This window comes from Phoca vitulina, unplaced genomic scaffold (genome assembly GCF_004348235.1).
Source record: "Phoca vitulina isolate PV1807 unplaced genomic scaffold, GSC_HSeal_1.0 scaffold1, whole genome shotgun sequence".
Lineage (NCBI taxonomy): Eukaryota > Metazoa > Chordata > Mammalia > Carnivora > Phocidae > Phoca > Phoca vitulina.
In genome coordinates, this window is record NW_022589704.1 from 32,001,955 (window position 1) to 32,019,633 (window position 17,679).

General features: G+C 34.7%; 1 protein-coding gene across 27 annotated transcripts in view; it reads right to left on the bottom strand.

Moving 5' to 3' along the window:
- Nucleotides 1-17,679, bottom strand: part of ABI2 (abl interactor 2) — a 123,501-nt gene that overhangs the window by 35,925 nt on the left and 69,897 nt on the right. For 14 of the 27 annotated variants that reach the window (XM_032404078.1, XM_032404069.1, XM_032404213.1 and 11 more), the window contains exons 3-4: nucleotides 9,418-9,594; nucleotides 190-287 (exon numbers count right to left, since the gene is read on the bottom strand). In XM_032404078.1, coding sequence (XP_032259969.1) covers nucleotides 190-287; nucleotides 9,418-9,594 — 275 coding nt within the window. Of the gene's footprint in view, nucleotides 1-189; nucleotides 288-7,942; nucleotides 7,961-9,417; nucleotides 9,595-17,679 lie in introns of all 27 variants that reach the window. The other 13 variants (XM_032404058.1, XM_032404049.1, XM_032404130.1 and 10 more) reach the window with 1 other exon arrangement.

Below are 17,679 nucleotides of genomic sequence, written 5' to 3' on the forward strand. Positions count from 1 at the left end.
TTAAACAAAATCTCTTTAAAGTATAAAGAGGTTTCCCAGAAAAAGGGAAAGTTACACACAAAAAAGTTAATCCTAGGGAGAAAATGTTCTTGTTCCAAATATTAAAAAATAGTTTAAATGTATGTAGTGTTTAGTTTTCAACAACACTACATGAAATGGTTTTCAATTATTACTTAGTTACATACTTACCCAAGTGTCCCTTTCCCTGACATGGGAGGGCTGGGGGGCTTCTGAGTTGGAGGTGTCGTACGTGGCAGCCCGCCCATCTTCATATTCTGGGTACTCACCTAAAAAAATGTTGAGGAACAATCAAAACTTGTATGTAGTGAAACAAAATATCACTTGTGGGAAATAATGTTATGCTATTTAACAAAGGAGGGTAAGGTTTAAAGAGGAAAAAAAAAATTAGAGGCCATGCATTTCATATGCAATTTCTACTCTACTGTTATTCTACAGTTGTACTCAAAGGACTCTTCCTAACATGAGATTTTCAAATGACTGTAAACATAATTATATGCAAAGACTGTATTTGCCATTAGGCCATCACACCAACAGATCACTGGTTAGATTATTTGATACTAAATTTAATTGAAATTCAATAGGATAACTATAAGAACTGTAGTTTTAATAAAGAGAAACTCAAAAACAATGCCTTTAAACAATTCCTTTTTTAGATGGCAATTATAAAAAAAAAACACATTTCCCAATAAAATATGCACTATAGTTTTGATCCACTTTAACTAGAGAATATAAAATAAATTGTGTGATATACCGAAAAAATTTTCAGTTTTTAAAATAGTGGATCAGCCTTACAATTCAGATTTCTTTAATGTTCTCTTATTAAGGAATCACCCACCTGAAACCTGCCAGAAGTTAAGGCATGTTCCTAAACCTCTGAACTAGAAAGTTAGGGCTGAGGTATCCCATTCAATTATGAGCAATACAGGGGCCACTGGCAATGTCCTAGTTTCACTGGGAATTAGACCCACTCAGGCCCAAAATAAAGATTATGGGAAAGATGTAACAGAGTCCTAAATCAGAGCTGGGCCATTACTCCTCACTACTCTATCTCTAACTTAAAATGCAAGGGTAGGAGAGTAGTGTAATCTGGGAACAACTGATGGCACCAAAGAAGTATATCAGAACTTATACAGAAAGCTCTAGAAATCTGTATGTCTTAAAGGGGTAAGAGAAGTCATTCACAAATATAGTTCAAATGCAATCTCAAATTGTTTGAGATTACCAATGGGTCAGAGTAAATGGTCAACATATAGGTTCATACCTGACCCTATTTTAAGCCCCTAATATTCTGGATTGCCAAACACTTCAAAAAAAAAAAAAGGGGGGGGATCTTAACTTTTCTAACAAGAATATATCTGGAGTATTCAAATTATACTTATAAAATGAAACTGCAAGACAGTACACCACTGAAATCAGAATACATTTATAATTGTAATTTCAAAATATAAATTTTTAGAAAACAAATCATAATCGTATACAGAGTATTGAAGTTGTCAAAAGTAACTCTGGCTTAAATGAAATTTTTAAAACTCCTAAAATACTGCTTGTTATCTGAATAGGCAAGAAATAATATATCCAGGGGCGCCTGGGTGGCTCAGTCGTTAAGCGTCTGCCTTCGGCTCGGGTCATGATCCCAGAGTCCTGGGATCGAGCCCCGCATCGGGCTCCCTGCTCGGCAGGAAGCCTGCTTCTCCCTCTCCCACTCCCCCTGCTTGTGTTCCTTCTCTCGCTGTGTCTCTCTCTGTCAAATAAATAAATAAAAATCTTTAAAAAAAAAAAAAAAAAAAAAGAAATAATATATCCAGAAACAAACTCTTCAAATGAATAGCCCAGTGAACAAGTTGTGTGTGATGTTAAAACAATCTTTAATGACAAATGATACCTTTCAGATGTCAATATTTTTAAAGTGAAGCATTTATCTGAAATCCTTTTGTTACTTTTAAACAATAAATACAAAACAAACCAGTTATCAAATAAGAATAAAGATTAACTTCTCCTTGTTCTCCCCCTCATTAATAAGCAGAGGGTATGCTAATCATATCTTCAAATGAAAATGCCAGAAAAAGTTTTGAAAAAAATCAATCCACATTTGGGGAAAATTTTAGGAGTAATATGACGAATAACCAGTAGCTTTTCAAACTGTAATCTTCATTTATGATACCAGAAGATTTTTTATAAGTAGTAACCAAAGTCCTTTAAGCTCAACCTTAAACAACATAAAACCCAAAGTTACTTTAAGTGACGAGGGAGAAGTAGGTGAGCCAACACTAAACTACATCAATTTGCTAGAAACGGGAAGGAAAAGGAGCAGGGACAGAAAAAGTAAAAGAGAATTTTATTCTATACATGGAATAGCTAAAATACTTGAAAACAGCTTTCCAACTTTGATTCAATGTTTTGGTATCTGAGGTGTTTTTGTTTAAATTGCAGTATCTTCTAGAAATCTTTTAATCAATTAAAAAATATAAACAATCTATAAATTAAAATCTGATGGACATTTCCATAAACAAAACTTGATACATTTTATGATCTGTAGGATCATCAAATGACTGTATCTGCTTGGTTAATGGAGTTTGGATAAGTAACTTAAATCACTGAAGAAACCAAAGAGGCCCTGCAGAATGTCCAAAAAATCTGTAATTTTATACATCACTGATACTGTACCTTTATATTAAGCTAAAAGAGTTTTTCAATATTTCTTCAAGGTGGTTTTCCTTTGTGAAAAATGCTTCTATGCTAAGTAAAACAATAAATATGCTATGCAGAATATGAATACTGGGGGGCACCTAGGTGGTGCAATCAGTTGAGCATCCCACTCTTGATTTTGGCTCAGGTCATGATCTCTCAGGGTCGTGGGCTCGTGGAACTCTGCACTCAGTAGGGAGTCTGCTTCTCTCCGCCCCCCCTTTCCCTCTGTTCCCACTCCTGTTTGTGCTCTCTCTCTCTCTCTCTCTAATATATAAATCTTAAAAATATATATATATATAAATATTGCCATCTAATTTGAGGAAAAGGAAAAAGAACAGGAATAACTGCCAAATAAAACTTAATTTGTTTATCATAGGTAGGATTTGTATTATAATTAAACTTAAGAAAGTATATTTCAAATATAAAATCATTTGATAAAAAAGTTTACTGGATAGCTGCTGTGGTCTTAAACACTATTTTGAGGGAAGTTTATGGGGAGACAACATTTCCTCACAAGCAGCAAAACACAGGAGGACTAAACTGGTGAAGGGGACTTCAAGGAAGAGAGACCAAGAGACAAGAGACAGAGAAAGAGAGAACACACCATGAGCTCGGGACAAAGAAAACCCACTTAATAACAGCAATTCCACATGAAACTTTAAACAAATTGTAAACATAAACCGAACTATCATCATACATTAACATGTAGTTAATGGTCCTGAACCATCAGTGGGATTGCTCATCATACTTTCCAAAGTTTTATTTGGGAATCAGAATGAAGTTTGGTGGCTGACTGCAACAATCATTCAATTATGTGGGTATTTTTTGTTTCCATAAAGGGGAAAGTCATTATTGAGAGCTAAGTAAAGCAGGTATTAAGTATAAGGAGGAACAGTAGGAAACATCCCCCCCCCCGCTTCTTTTCCTACCAAAAAAAAAAACCCTCGAAGCAGAAGAAATATTTCATTTAAGTGATAAAGCTCAAATACTTTGCCACTGGCCTCTGACTAAGGAATGCAGATAAAACTGGAGGTAGAAAAGTTCCTTTATGTTCAAAGAGTGGTCCTATTTCCGAGGCTTTGGAGATCTCTCCAACTAGCACCAAGCATCAGGCCCATTCTTATGCCTTAATATTTTTTCTACAATGCTCCTACCTTTCTTGCTCCATGCTTTTTTGGTACATTCAATACCTCCTTGAACCTTGATATATCATAATATAATGTTCATTAGAAAACTCAGTGCTTTCTAGTACCCTGTGAACTTCAGTATTTTTTATAAAGCTGGCTGGCCAGGTGTCTCTAGTTCACAAAGGACATCACTTCTGCTATGAAGAAATCTCCCACTGACATATGACCTGCTATGATAAAATAGTGGCAGACACATTCTAAAATGGTATCTGTGGTATATCCCTCATTTATCAACCACTTATCACCTATCAGACTACTAAGTACAAGGGTAAAGAAATATGAAAACTAAGGGAGACATCTGGGGGGGGGGGTGGAACGGGACACAAAGGCCTATAAAATGATTCGTCTGCTTTTAAGGAACTTATAGCATTTTGGAATAAGACTCCTATGTTTTAAGCAGAAAGGAATGTCTACAAATTATATAGAAATCTCCAAAAAAGAAATATCAATATGAGAAGGAAAAACTACAGAAAGGTTTAGAGAAAAATCTAAGCTGGACTATTGTTTAAAAAAAAAAAAGAGCAGGATTTCCCTACACAGAGAGAAGACGACTACGTATAGTCTGTATCTGGATGTGGAGTCGTGAGGATGGGCAGAAGCTGTGCTCAGGCACCTCTGGGCCTTCATTCACTGTCCAGTATTATTTCCCATAGTCCCATCCAGGACATAATTCTTGGGCTTCCTAGAGGCTCTATCCCTCTCCTCAGGGGATATATGTTCCTACTTCAATTCCCAGGGCTAACAGGAAAAGGACCAGCAGATCTTTTGAGGGAAATCAAAGCTGTAATCTGGAGTTCAACTATGAATTCAGAAGGGGTAAAATTTTTAGTAAGAGAAAGACAAAAAGCCTAAGGTACTAAGAGTCCTGAAATAATCCAATACAGATATAAGGGAATAAAAGAGTAGGAATAAGGGGGAAGAGAGGTAAAGAAAGAAGGACAAGAGGAATAAAGATGAGCAAATTTGTTTGATTTTAAAAATACTTTCTGACAACCGGCCTTTGCCAAAATAGAATTGGTGGCTTAAGATTGGAATAGGCAAAACCAGATGGGTCTCCCAAGGGTTGCTGCTTTGGAGTTTTCCCTCCAAATAATGTGTCAGATAAATGCTCAAGAGTGAACCCTCAGCTGCATGTGAAAGCTGGAAATATGAGAAGCAATTTATCATCCTTCTGTAGAGAATGACAAACACTGTTAAAGAACACACTCGAGTAAAAAACTAAAGCCATTTTTTACACAGGGTTAAGTTAAGGATCTTAAAGATCCCAAGCAAAATTTTCAAAAGTGTTATATTCTTAATGTGTTAGTTGTAAAACAAATCCTTAACCCCTCCTCATTAATTATTTAGAATCTGCTTGCACAACATATTCAACTGAAATAAATACTACACTAACAGATTAGTAGTCCTTACTATTTTTTATTAAACTAATATATTTATTTAAAAAGTACTAAAGCTTAGCTTCATGAGGGACAACTTCACTGCTTTCAAAAGAAAAATCCATTTCAAATAAAGGTATCCCAGTTCAAGGTAAATTCCATTTTTCTATGGCCTCAGGTACATATGAAAACACTTCCAATATGGCAGTCCACCCTTTAGCTTTTTATGCCTTTTGTTGTAAAAATATCACCACATTGTTTTCAAAGTTCTGATGAATTAAACTCTACAACTTGTTCTCCCCAGTCAACTAAAGAAAAAAATAACCTAAATTTCAGATGAAAAGGACCATGAACCACCATGAGAACATGCTATATAAAATGTTAAAAATTCAACTTTTAGTATGGAGGATTCTTCTAAGTCAAATCCCATGTGTATGGCCTCAAAGTGTGATCTCTGTTTAGAGTCTGCCTGAGAGGCATCAAAAGTCTGACAGCAACAAGAGCAAACAGAGTTCATAGAGAACTGAGAAAATCAAAGTAGCAGATAATCCTACCAACAAACATCAGGAGACCTCTAGGGCACTTGATATAATCCACAGGTCTCCAAGATCAGTTGGAAACCACTGAACTAGTTTACTATCTGCAGTCCCTTCCAACTATAACATTTCCTCTTTAATTCTATTTTCTACTTTAATGTATTAAATTATTCCATTAATAACCCTTCCAAAACCACTCATGTTTCAATACCAGAATAAAAAGAGAAATGATCTGTTACATGCTGAACATTTTTTTTAAGATTTTATTTATTTATTTGAAATAGAGAGAGATAGCGAGAGCAGGAACACAAGCAGGGGGAGTGGGAGAGGGAGAAGCATGAACATTTTTTTCACTCTACTTTGTTTTGGTTCACTTAAAATTATTAACCATGTGCTACAAGTTTACAGAGAAGACAGACATTCACAAGGAGGACAGGAAGAAAGAAAAGACAGAGCACTGGTGCATTCTAGCTTCTAGGATGAATTCAGGGTACTCTTCTTACCAGGCAACTCTACCCAGATATTGCAGAAACACCTACATAGAGCCACAGTACTCACGAGTGAAGCTTTCTGGTACACACAGCAAAGACGTTAAGGAATCTAATACAAGTGTGATATTTTCTTGCTTTCTAGGGACTTCTCTCATTTCCTACTCATTTTGGTCTATCTCCCACCTGGAACAGATCCTGAATCCAGGAAGGTCAAGAAGGAATCATAGTAGAGTTTGGAGGAAATATCATGGAATAGTAGCTTAAGCAAGCTGGCCTAAACTTAAATTAAGGGGAAAAGAATTGGTCCATTTCTGTGTTTTTCCTTCAGGTAATCTTTCTGTGCACTTTTATCACATTGGAGAAAACACATCAATAGCTAAAATTTGAATATAGTATTTACAGGAAAACAGCCAAGGTAGTCACACACTGCTTTGGGTCTAGTTCTTTGTATTTAATGCAGAAGGAATATCCTCACAATTCCACATGCCCCACTCACCAAGACTGAGGGCTTGGACCCAACATTCTACTCAGTAACGAGTTTATTTGCTTGACTCCTCTAGTCACATCTCTCTACCAGGATCTGTTGAAATGTCTGTGGCCATGGTTAGTATTAGTAGCTAATGATTCAGATCTCAGTTATCTTCTTTTTACCACTTTCTATACTGAAGACATGGCAAATAACAGGGTTTTGGAAAGAAAATGTATTTGAAAAGAAATTATAAAGTTCAGCTAAGAAAATAAGAACAAAAAGGAAATACATGCTCAGTTTGGTGAAATAATTTTAGTAACCTTCTATTTAAACGCTTCTTGAATACACTTGAATGTCTTTTACCATTAATTCTCCAAAATACTAAAATGTGAAAAAACAAACAAACCCTAAAGTGTTACTAAAACAAATATTTCTCTAATTCTTAATGTGTATTTTGTTAAACACTCATGAACTTCTGATGTTTTGATATAACTAATATTCAGCTAGTAAAACGCTTACAGTGAGTTTATATTGAAATATATATCTTATATAGCAATTTGGAAAAGAGAAACTAATTTTGCTTTTTGCAAAATACATGATACTGCAACTTAAAAAAAAACTGTAACACTGAGTATTTTCCACTTCTCAATTTCTTTACATTGAATAAGAGTCAAGAGATAATGACATACCGGCCACAAGGTGTATAATAAAGCACACCATTTATAGAATAAAAAGGCTATTACACAGGGGGAGGGTTAAATAAAGCACATTAATTGGCCCTCCAATCCATAAAATAAATTCTACATTTACAAAAGTCCACCTAATTTTACTTCATAATGACATTTTATGATAGGGTAACTTATATTTTAGTTTCACAAAATATACTAACATTGCAAAATAAGCATTTATTCAAAAACATTTATTAAGCACCTAATGGATGCATCAGGCACTGTTTTAGGCACACAGGACAGGGTGGTGAACAAAACAGACAAAAAATCTGCCCTCACAGAACATGAAGACACACCACAGAGTTGCATGACAAAAATTTTTAAAAATTAAAAAGAGGAATTATTTGTTGATTTTAGAAGGCCAAGTGCCAAATATCTCTTCACTCCCCATATGTAATATTCTACATAAGAACAAAGAATGGAAATCCAGCCCTGGAATCTCTTACCTTAAATCTAAGCAACCACTTAATGCATAAATGGAGCAAATAAAAGAGGTAAGGAAAAAAAGCATTGAAAGGTTAGTTGGAACTTCAGGATGTGAAGAGAAAGGAAAAAACAAAGAAAAAACAAGTTAAGCATTCAGCATTAAAAAATAATGTTTCAGTAGATCATAGAAAGAGTGGTCAAAGCAGAATGTGTCATGAACAGGAGGGTTTTTTTGATGAAATTATATGACGTTTTATTCAAAAACTTAACTTTATTAAAGATTTCTTCAAATAGTGACCCCTAAACACTAAAAGTCCAAATAACAAGAAAGACTACAGAGTCCCAAAAGAACAACATTTTACTTGAATTAAGAAAGAATTGGAGTGGGAAGGAAATCATGTGTTTATTATATAAGTGGACAAGCACAAATATTATGTTTTATACTCTAAGTGCCTTTTGTAATTAGATTCTGGCATTACCCTAAAATTTTCTATTAGCCGTTATTAGCCTTGAATAAATCTCAAAATTATAAAATTTTAAATATTTTATAAAATTAAATATCAAATTCCAAATAGTGCTTATATCAAAATTCTAAGAAAAATTTTTTTAAAAAGTTTACACTGTATGTTTTCTTTTACCTAGATCTACATTAAATTTACATTTAACTGATTTCTAGCCATAGTAGTAGGGTATTTTTTTTAGTTTAAGTTTGCTTATATAGACATACATCAACTGTATAAACTACAGTTTCTCACGTATGTAAATATTTATTCTAAGTCACATTTGATAAGTCATTGCCTTTCAAATCACTGATTAAGATGAAAGCTTTAAGTAACTTAATACTTAGAGGAAGCTCCAAATAGTTTAAGTATAAATACCAATGTAAATGAAATTTATATGCACCTCAGTTTTGATCATGGCACTACACATATACAGCAGACACTCTAATACATTTTTAAAAAATAGCCAAAATATATAATGGCTACATACTCAAAAGCAGTGGAAATATTAATTCACATATTACTTTAATCTACACTATTCTCACCCAAAATGTTAAGGTAAAATTATTTTAGAACGTTTCAAAGCACATGGTTGTTTATACATGTTCCTTCTGAAAATGCGAAAGCTTTGTTGATAAATGTTTGAGATAAGGTAGATACTTTAAGAACATGCTGAGTAATCTTTTAATCAGTCATATTAAATCATTAAAAGATTAGAAAAATTAGACCACACTTATTTGCCCGATCTATATGAGGTAGTCTCATAACTGGTTAAGTAAATGCAATTCATTTAAAGATGACTGTTTAAAACCTGAAAACACAGCACTAAGAAGCAGCAAGAAGGATAAAATAGTTATAGCAGCAAGGAATCTTCAGAACCACAACTGGGCCAAAACTTGGGCCTCCAGGAAAGAAAAGACAAAAGCTTAATTTTCTAAAGAGTTAGTTCCATTATGGACTATTGTTTTTAAAAGGTTGACGAAAATTATACTTACCTTTACTCCGTGTCCAATATCATCTAGAATTGTATAGTCAATAGGTTTTCTAATATAACGAACTGGTCGTTCAAGATTGGCTGGAGCAATAATCTTATGTGTCCTTGAAGTGTTTTTATTGGTAGTCAAAATACCGATCTCTCTTCTTGCAACTTTCTCTTTATGAATATCAACGGTCTGCAAAATATAATATAAACACAACACAAAAATGTATAGCTCTATTGCCCAGAAAAATCAAAATATAAATGCTCATAGATTTAACATCATTATTCATATACTTAACCCCAACTGCTAAATTTTGTCCTTTTTGGACCTACTGGCTTTCTCCATTCTTAGGCTAAAACAAGGGTTGGCAAATCATGGCTGGCAGACCAAATCTGGCCCACAACCTGTTTTTAACAACCTGAAGTGGTTTTTTGTTTTGTTTTTTACAACCCAGGAGTAGTGTTTACATGTTTTAATGGTTTTTAAAAGTCAGAAGAAAAATAATGTCATGACATGTGAAAATTAGACAGACTTCAAATTTCAGTTTCTATAAATAAAATTTTATTGGACCATAGCTATTCTACTTGTTACATATTTTCACACTACAAGGGCAGAGATGAGTAGTTAAAACAAAGACTGCATGGCCTGCAAAGCCTAAAATATTTCTTAGCTGGGCCTTTACAGAAGTGTGCCAACCCTTGGGTTAAAGAATGCTAATTTTTTCCCGTCCATTAATATTTAAACTAACATAATGATAAAGAAAGCCCCAGGTATTAATTTGGTTACATTTTAAAATAACCTGTTAGTATAATTTCCATTGGTGTTCAAATGCCTTTTTATTTACAAAAGAAAAAAAAGGAGAGACCTGAATTATAAATACAAAATATAAATATAAAAATATAAAAATAGTCGGGGCGCCTGGGTGGCTCAGTCATTAAGCATCTGCCTTTGGCTCAGGTCATGATCCCAGGGTCCTGGGATCGAGCCCCACATCGGGCTCCCTGCTCTGCGGGAAGCCTGCTTCTCCCTCTCCCACTTCCCCTGCTTGTGTTCCCTCTCTCACTGTGTCTCTCTCTGTCAAATAAATAAAATCTTTAAAAATATATACATATATATAAAAACAGTCATCTTTTTACAAAAAAAACCTTAAGTTTGCTTATATTTTATCATGACAAATACTTACAAAATACTTCATTAATTTATCCTATTTGTTAAATGTTCACATAGGATAAATATGTTTTTACTCAGTCTTCTATTTGCTAATAGATGGTGAATTTCTGCACAAACACAGATAGCTAATACATTTAAACAGCATTTTTCAAAGAGCAGGTTGTAATTTAGTGGAATGTGAAGAGCAATGATTTTAAATGAAAAAGAACAGAAATACTAGACTGTATATACATATAGTATTTTTTCCTGAAACATTTATTTGTTATATATATAAAGATATAAAGAAATGGTGTACTGGATGCAATGTAAAATACATTTTTTACTGTGCGTTGCAGTCAAAAAAGTTGGAAAAAACCTCACTAAAATTGTTCATATCTCTCACACCATTCCTAGCACAAGCAGCAATTAACAGACACTAATTCCTCCCCAGTCCTACTTCACTTCCCCCTCTCTGAAAATGGAACCAGGTAATAACACAGAAATGAAAAGAAAAGATGATAACCATTACGACAGTATTAAATATCATTTAAGAAATCTGAAAGCAGGGGTGCCTGGGTGGCTCAGTCGGTTAAGCATCTGCCTTTGCTTCAGGTCATGATCTCAGGGTCCTGGGATCGAGTCCCACTTCGGGCTCTCTGCTCGGTGGGGAGTCTGCTTCTCCCTCTCACTCTCCCTCTCTCCTCTCTCTCAAATAAACAAATAAAGTCTTAAAAAAAAAAAAGGGGGGGAGTGCCTGGGTGGCTCAGTCGTTAGGCGTCTGCATTCGGCTCGGGTCATGATCCCAGGGTCCGGGGATCAAGCCCCGCATCGGGCTCCCTGCTCCACAGGAGGACTGCTTCTCCCTCTCCCACTCCCCCTGCTTGTTCCCTCTCTCGCTGTCTCTCTCTCTGTCAAATAAATAAATACTAAAAAAATAAAAAAATAATAAATAAATAAAATTAAAAAAAAAAGAAAGAAATCTGAAAGCTGATTATTCCTCTAAACTACTCAAGGTATGAAGGGAACTTGAAACAAATTTGAAGCCTCCTATTTCAACCAAAAGATTTTAAAAGCAACAGTATCCATAAGCTTCACAACTAGTATCTAAATGAAGCATCAAATCAAAGACTGGCCAAGGTAGTAACCTTATCATTTTAAATATTTCTTTTTAAGGCAAAAATAATCTTTGAGCTTTTTCTGAGTATGTTAAGTAAAAATTACAAAATCTGCTTTCCTTTCTAACTACTTGGGAGAGCTACTGTAACAGAAAAAAAGAAATTTATATATTAGTGATAATATTGGTATTTACTTATTTTTAACTTCAGAGAAATAAAAATCTCATTTTGAATAATTTTTAATGAGTCATCCTGAATCATTCAAAACATGGGCTAGGAAGATTTCATATGTATTAACTATGCTTCAAAATAAACAAAAACCAAAGAAAATACGGTACTTTTTTGGATACCTATTTTTTATAACTGGTCTTCACCATATCAATAAGAGAAAAATTATCAGAGAATGTAATCTTCTTGAGACATTGTTTCTATTCCAGTTTTTAGAAATGTAATTATCCTATTCAAAAATGAAACCATAAGGGACGCCTGGGTGGCTCAGTTGGTTAAGTGTCTGCCTTCGGCTCAGGTCATGATCCCAGGGTCCTGGGATCGAGTCCCACATTAGGCTCTCAGTCTCCCTGCTCAACAGGGAGCCTGCTTCTCCCTCTGCATGTGTTCTCTCTCTCTGACAAATAAATAAATAAAATCTTAAAAAAAAAAAAAAAAAACATAAGAATGCAAACCCAACCACCCATAGTAGAATTCTAAGTTTACTGCAAATTAAAATTCAATTTCAAATTTTTATGGTGAAAATATTAATAAATTTCTGGAGAATAAAAATGGGGAAGCAACTTTCCATATCTGCATTAATATACAGTTACATTTTATAATAAGCACATATTTTTTAACTGTCTGAAAAAATTGAGACTTTTTTTAAAAAGCACTGAAAACATCCGATCAAGCCTGGGGACTGGAGGCACTTATATACTACTTTTTTGTTCACTTTATAAGCATACAAACAAACAGCCCAAACCCGCAGATCATTACACTAAGGATAAAACAAAAACCAATATAGCAAAGGAAAAGATCTCAGACCTATAAGCCTAAACTGGGCTCTTACAGCTTCTTGGGAGGGAAGGCAAAGTGCAAACAATGCTTTACAAGAAAACATATCCCTTCATCAGGAAGGACAATTTTCCCAGCACTAAACTTTAAAAGGAACTGGCTGGAGGAATTTTGAAGAGAAAAATGTTGCTTCTTATATTAATTCTCAGTAAAAACTGAAGGCATGTTTAAAACGTAATTCTTAACAGCATACATCCATGGAAAATCAAAAGAATTTAGTTTAACCAAACTACAATATTCCTAGTTGTCTACTCTAAAAGAATTCCTACATCTTAGAAAAACTAGAGCAGGGTTTCTCAACAGCAACACTCTTGACATTTTGATAACTTTTTGTTGTGGGAGGCTGTCCTGAGTATTGTATGATGTGAAGAAGTATCCCAGTAGACCTCTAGCACTCCCCCAAACCAAGCTGTGATAACCAAAAATGTCTGACATTGCCAAATGTCCCCGTGGGGGGAATAACTCCCTGCTTGAGAACCAATGATGAAGAGGAAAGACAGATTCACTTGTCCTGACATTATGCACTCTCAAATATCAATTGTTTCCAAACTTGTTACAAGAGCTGACTTAAGAGATTAATGTCTCTAGTGACTGGCTAAGTACAGATATTTGGTGTTGTTAGCTTTTTAAAAACATCTACAATAATAAAAGTAATAAATGGTTAAGAAAATCAAAGAGCATGATTTGTATTCTTGCCATCCTACTACCATACTAGGTTGAACTGTAGGAGTTCTTGTGAACAAAAATCAAATATATATTCAGAAAATAGCTATGGTTTTATTTGGCGTCTGAATAATAACAGAGAACAAAGGAGGAGAAATTTTGGTCCACAACATTCTGAAATTTTCAGCAATCACCCACTTCAAATTTTCAAAGCTTTCTTTTGGGGAAAATCATATTCAAACTAGACAGAGTAATAGAATGAACACTCCCCTCTCTATATATACCTAACATCCAGCTTCAGCACTCATCAACTCACAGCCAACTGTCAGTTTTAAAAGAATTTTTGTAAAGCTCCTATGAAGTTTTTATTTTTTTTTATTTTTTTTTAATATTTTATTTATTTATTTGAGACAGAGAGAATGAGAGAGACAGAGCACATGAGAGGGGGGAGGGTCAGAGGGAGAAGCAGGCTCCCTGCCGAGCAGGGAGCCCGATGCGGGACTCGATCCAGGGACTCCAGGATCATGACCTGAGCCGAAGGCAGTCGCTTAACCAACTGAGCCACCCAGGCGCCCCTCCTATGAAGTTTTTAATTAAAAAATATGGCTACTCTGTTTTTCTTAAATTCATAGCTTTCACTAATCACCACTGCATTTGCCTTCATAATATTCTTTGACATTACAAAACTAGAATGCATTGAAGTTAAATTTTGGAAGTACAAGTTCAACATTGATATTTAGGAAGAATTTTAATAGTAAGTAAAAAGTATTCCAAATTTGTCCTGGATTTCTGAAGTAACTAGTTACATGACAATAAATTTATTCTTATTTAGTAAAGGTCTCAATAATAGCACTTACCTGTGGCAAGTAAAAAATGTGTTTAAAAAGCAAAGACTACCGAAACTAATGCAAGTACACTTCTAATAAACACCATTGTTTTTTGCTACCTGTTAACCAAAAACACACCAAGTAATATCACTGGAACTGTGTGGACTACTTTTATTAACAGATCCTTATCAATTTGTTTCTCTATCCTTCTCACTGCGACTGCCAAGTCTGATCTCACATGCTGCAGGCTCCCCCCATGACACCTCAGCTATGCAGTGCCAAACCCAAGGCCTCTAAAACACCTATCACCTTGAGACAGTCATACTGGCTCCCAGCTCCCCTGCAAGCCTGAGACCCATTCTCACCTCTCCTTCATGGATCCAAGCACATACACAGGCCACAACAGATATCAAGAAGGTACCGTATAAAGTACTTCGTTTTAGGATTATCCATGCACTGTTGTGTCCCATGAATACAGATAATCGAGAGTCGACTGTACTGCACAGCACTACCTCGGGCAGCTGACCATCTCTGTGGGAAAACATCTGCAAATAGCTACAGTGGATTAACTCAACTAAGTTGGATGTTTTCAAGTATGTCTCCATTTTTTTTATTAGTAAGTTAATGTTTCAAATAAGCATTTAATTATTTAAATGACAAATATGCTTTAAATTATTCATCTTCCATAAAACAAATTAGTTACTACTAAATGGTAATTTTCAGTTATTCATTTTTTAATAAAATGATATAAACTATACATAAGAAGTTAATTTAAGAACTGTATAAATCCTACTTTCTATGCATAATTACATATTGATAGCCTTTAGTAGGATTTCCTTAATTTAAAATTGAATTTTGGGGGCATCTTGGTGGCTCAGTCGGTTAAGCATCTGCCTTCAGCTCAGGTCATGATCCCAGAGTCCTGGGATTGAGCCCCGCATCAGGCTCCCTGCTCAGCAAGGAGCCTGCTTCTTCTTCTCCCTCTGCCACTCCCCCTATTTCGGTTCTCTCACTCTCTCTCTGTCAAATAAATGGATAAAAATCTTAAAAAAAAAAAAAATCTTGAAGAAGAAAGTATTAGAATCATTTATTTAAAAAATAAAATAAATCTTAAAAAAAAACAAACCTGCCATCCTTAGGGCACCTGGCTGGCTCACTCAGTGGAGCATGATCTCAGGGTTCTAAGTGCGAGCCCCACAATGGGTATAAGAGATTACTTAAAAATAAAAATCTTAAAAAATAATAATAAAATTGTGATCCTTAAAATACCTAAGGTAATCCATATCAAGAACCTATCCTAATACTCCTGATGGTGAGTGTGGTATAAATTAGTACACTACTTAATGCCATATTACCCATTTACTACAAAAAAAGTCTGATACTAAATATTCATAATCAATTCTATCCTGTTTTTCAAAACCTTTGACATTTAGAGGAGGAGTTACTACTTTGTTGTGTTGAACACAACACAACTATGTATGTTCCTGATACATCTTCATGATACATAATTGGTAGAGTCAATGGAATTCCCATCCTCAGATTCTAATTAGAAAATAGTTGTTACAGGGCGCCTGGGTGGCTCAGTTGGTTGAGCGGCTGTTTTCGGCTCGGGTCATGATCCTGGAGTCCCTGGATCGAGTCCCGCATCGGGCTCCCTGTTCGGCGGGGAGTATGCTTCTCCCTCTGACCATAACCCCTCTCATGTGTTCTCTCTCATTCTCTCTCTCTCTCAAATAAATAAATGAAATCTTTAAAAAAAAAAAAAAGAAAATAGTTGTTACATCAGAGTGATAGAAGGTTGAGGTTAGTGGGGCACAGATTGAGGTGAATAGCAAAGAATAGAAAGAAAGAATAGAAAGAAATAAAAAAAAGAAAGAAAAAAAATAAATCAAGTTCATTTGTGAGAATCTCAAAAGAAAAAAGAATTCAAAATGGAAGATAGCTCAGAAATCATCTAATCAGTCCTACCATTTTACAAACGAGAAAACTGAAGTTCAAGTAGGTCAAATATCAGGCAAGTCAGCAGAAGAACTAAAGTAAAACCTAGACCCCTGACCCTCCCCACTCCCAAACCTATGGAGAAATAGCTAGAGCACAGGAGGCTGAAAAGTGATAAGGTTTTGACCCAGGAGACAGGAAAAAAATATTGATAAGGAAAGAAATCATATACCTCAGAATCTAATATCTCCTAGTCCTCAACCACTCTACCAGACAACCTTTACAAAACAACTCTTGTTACCTACTACCATTCCAACAAACATGTGATCTTGTCTTTGACCTGACTGAACCTCCATTTCTTTGCTTCTCCAACCCAATCTTCTCTCTAAATTCTTGGAATCTAATATTTTTGCTCAAATTGGGAAAAAAAAAATCTAGTCTCAAGGTATTGTAAGAACGTCCCGGCTCCCTCTAAAAACATAATATTTTTAATGAAGCATAAGAATAATAAAAAATATAAGTACCAAACATTTGGAAAAAACAGTATTTTAGAACAAGGGCTTGCAAACTACAGCTTACATGCCAAATCTGGCCTCAGACTGCTTTTATATCACCTACAAGCTAAAAATAGTTTTTTACATTTTTAAATAGTTGTTTAAAAACATACAGAGAGAAGAATGAGACTGATACCCCATATCTGGCCCACAAAGCCTAAAATATTGACTATCTGGCCCTTTACAGAAAAAGCTTGCCAATCCTTGTATTTAGAGTATTTACTGAGTATTTGCCTTGTAAACAGAAAATATTTTCTCATACTATAATCTTTCAGTTTAGAAAGTATAAAAGTTTTGAGGTTCAATTGACTTTTAAAACAAAGGACTCTACCTGTACATTAAACATAATTGAAAAATATTTCAATCCTTAAAGCAAATGATAAAAAAATATGTAATTTTTTAAAAAATTACTGATTTCTTAGATATAGCCTTCATCACCCCATTTCTCCTATTCAACCTCTCACCCAACATACTATTTTGTATAGACTTAACAGGTGTTGGACAGCTGCAGATCCCTCACCTATCCAGGGATTGTTCAACTTCAAATGAAGATGATTCAAAACAAATAAAAATAAAATAAATAAATAAATAAATAATTTTAAAAAAAAGATTCAACATATTCAGGGCTCTGACTCAGGCCCCTGTTATTTCTGACCTACTAAATCTCTATCCATTCACCTCTCCCATTTTTCACTTATTCCATTAAAATACTTTAAAAAACAGCATTAATTAGACCTATTAATTATATGTAGATTTATATGCTACTCAAAAATAAAGTGTTCTCATTAACTAATACATATAATTACAACTTCGGGTAGACTTACTCACTTTCCTCCTCAAGATTGCTACTCTTCTCTACCAAAGTAGTACAGAATTCTAATCAAAAAACCTAATTATTAGGGAACCTGGCTGGCTCAGTCAGTAGAGCATCTGACTCTTGATCTCGGGGTCATGAGTTCAATCGTG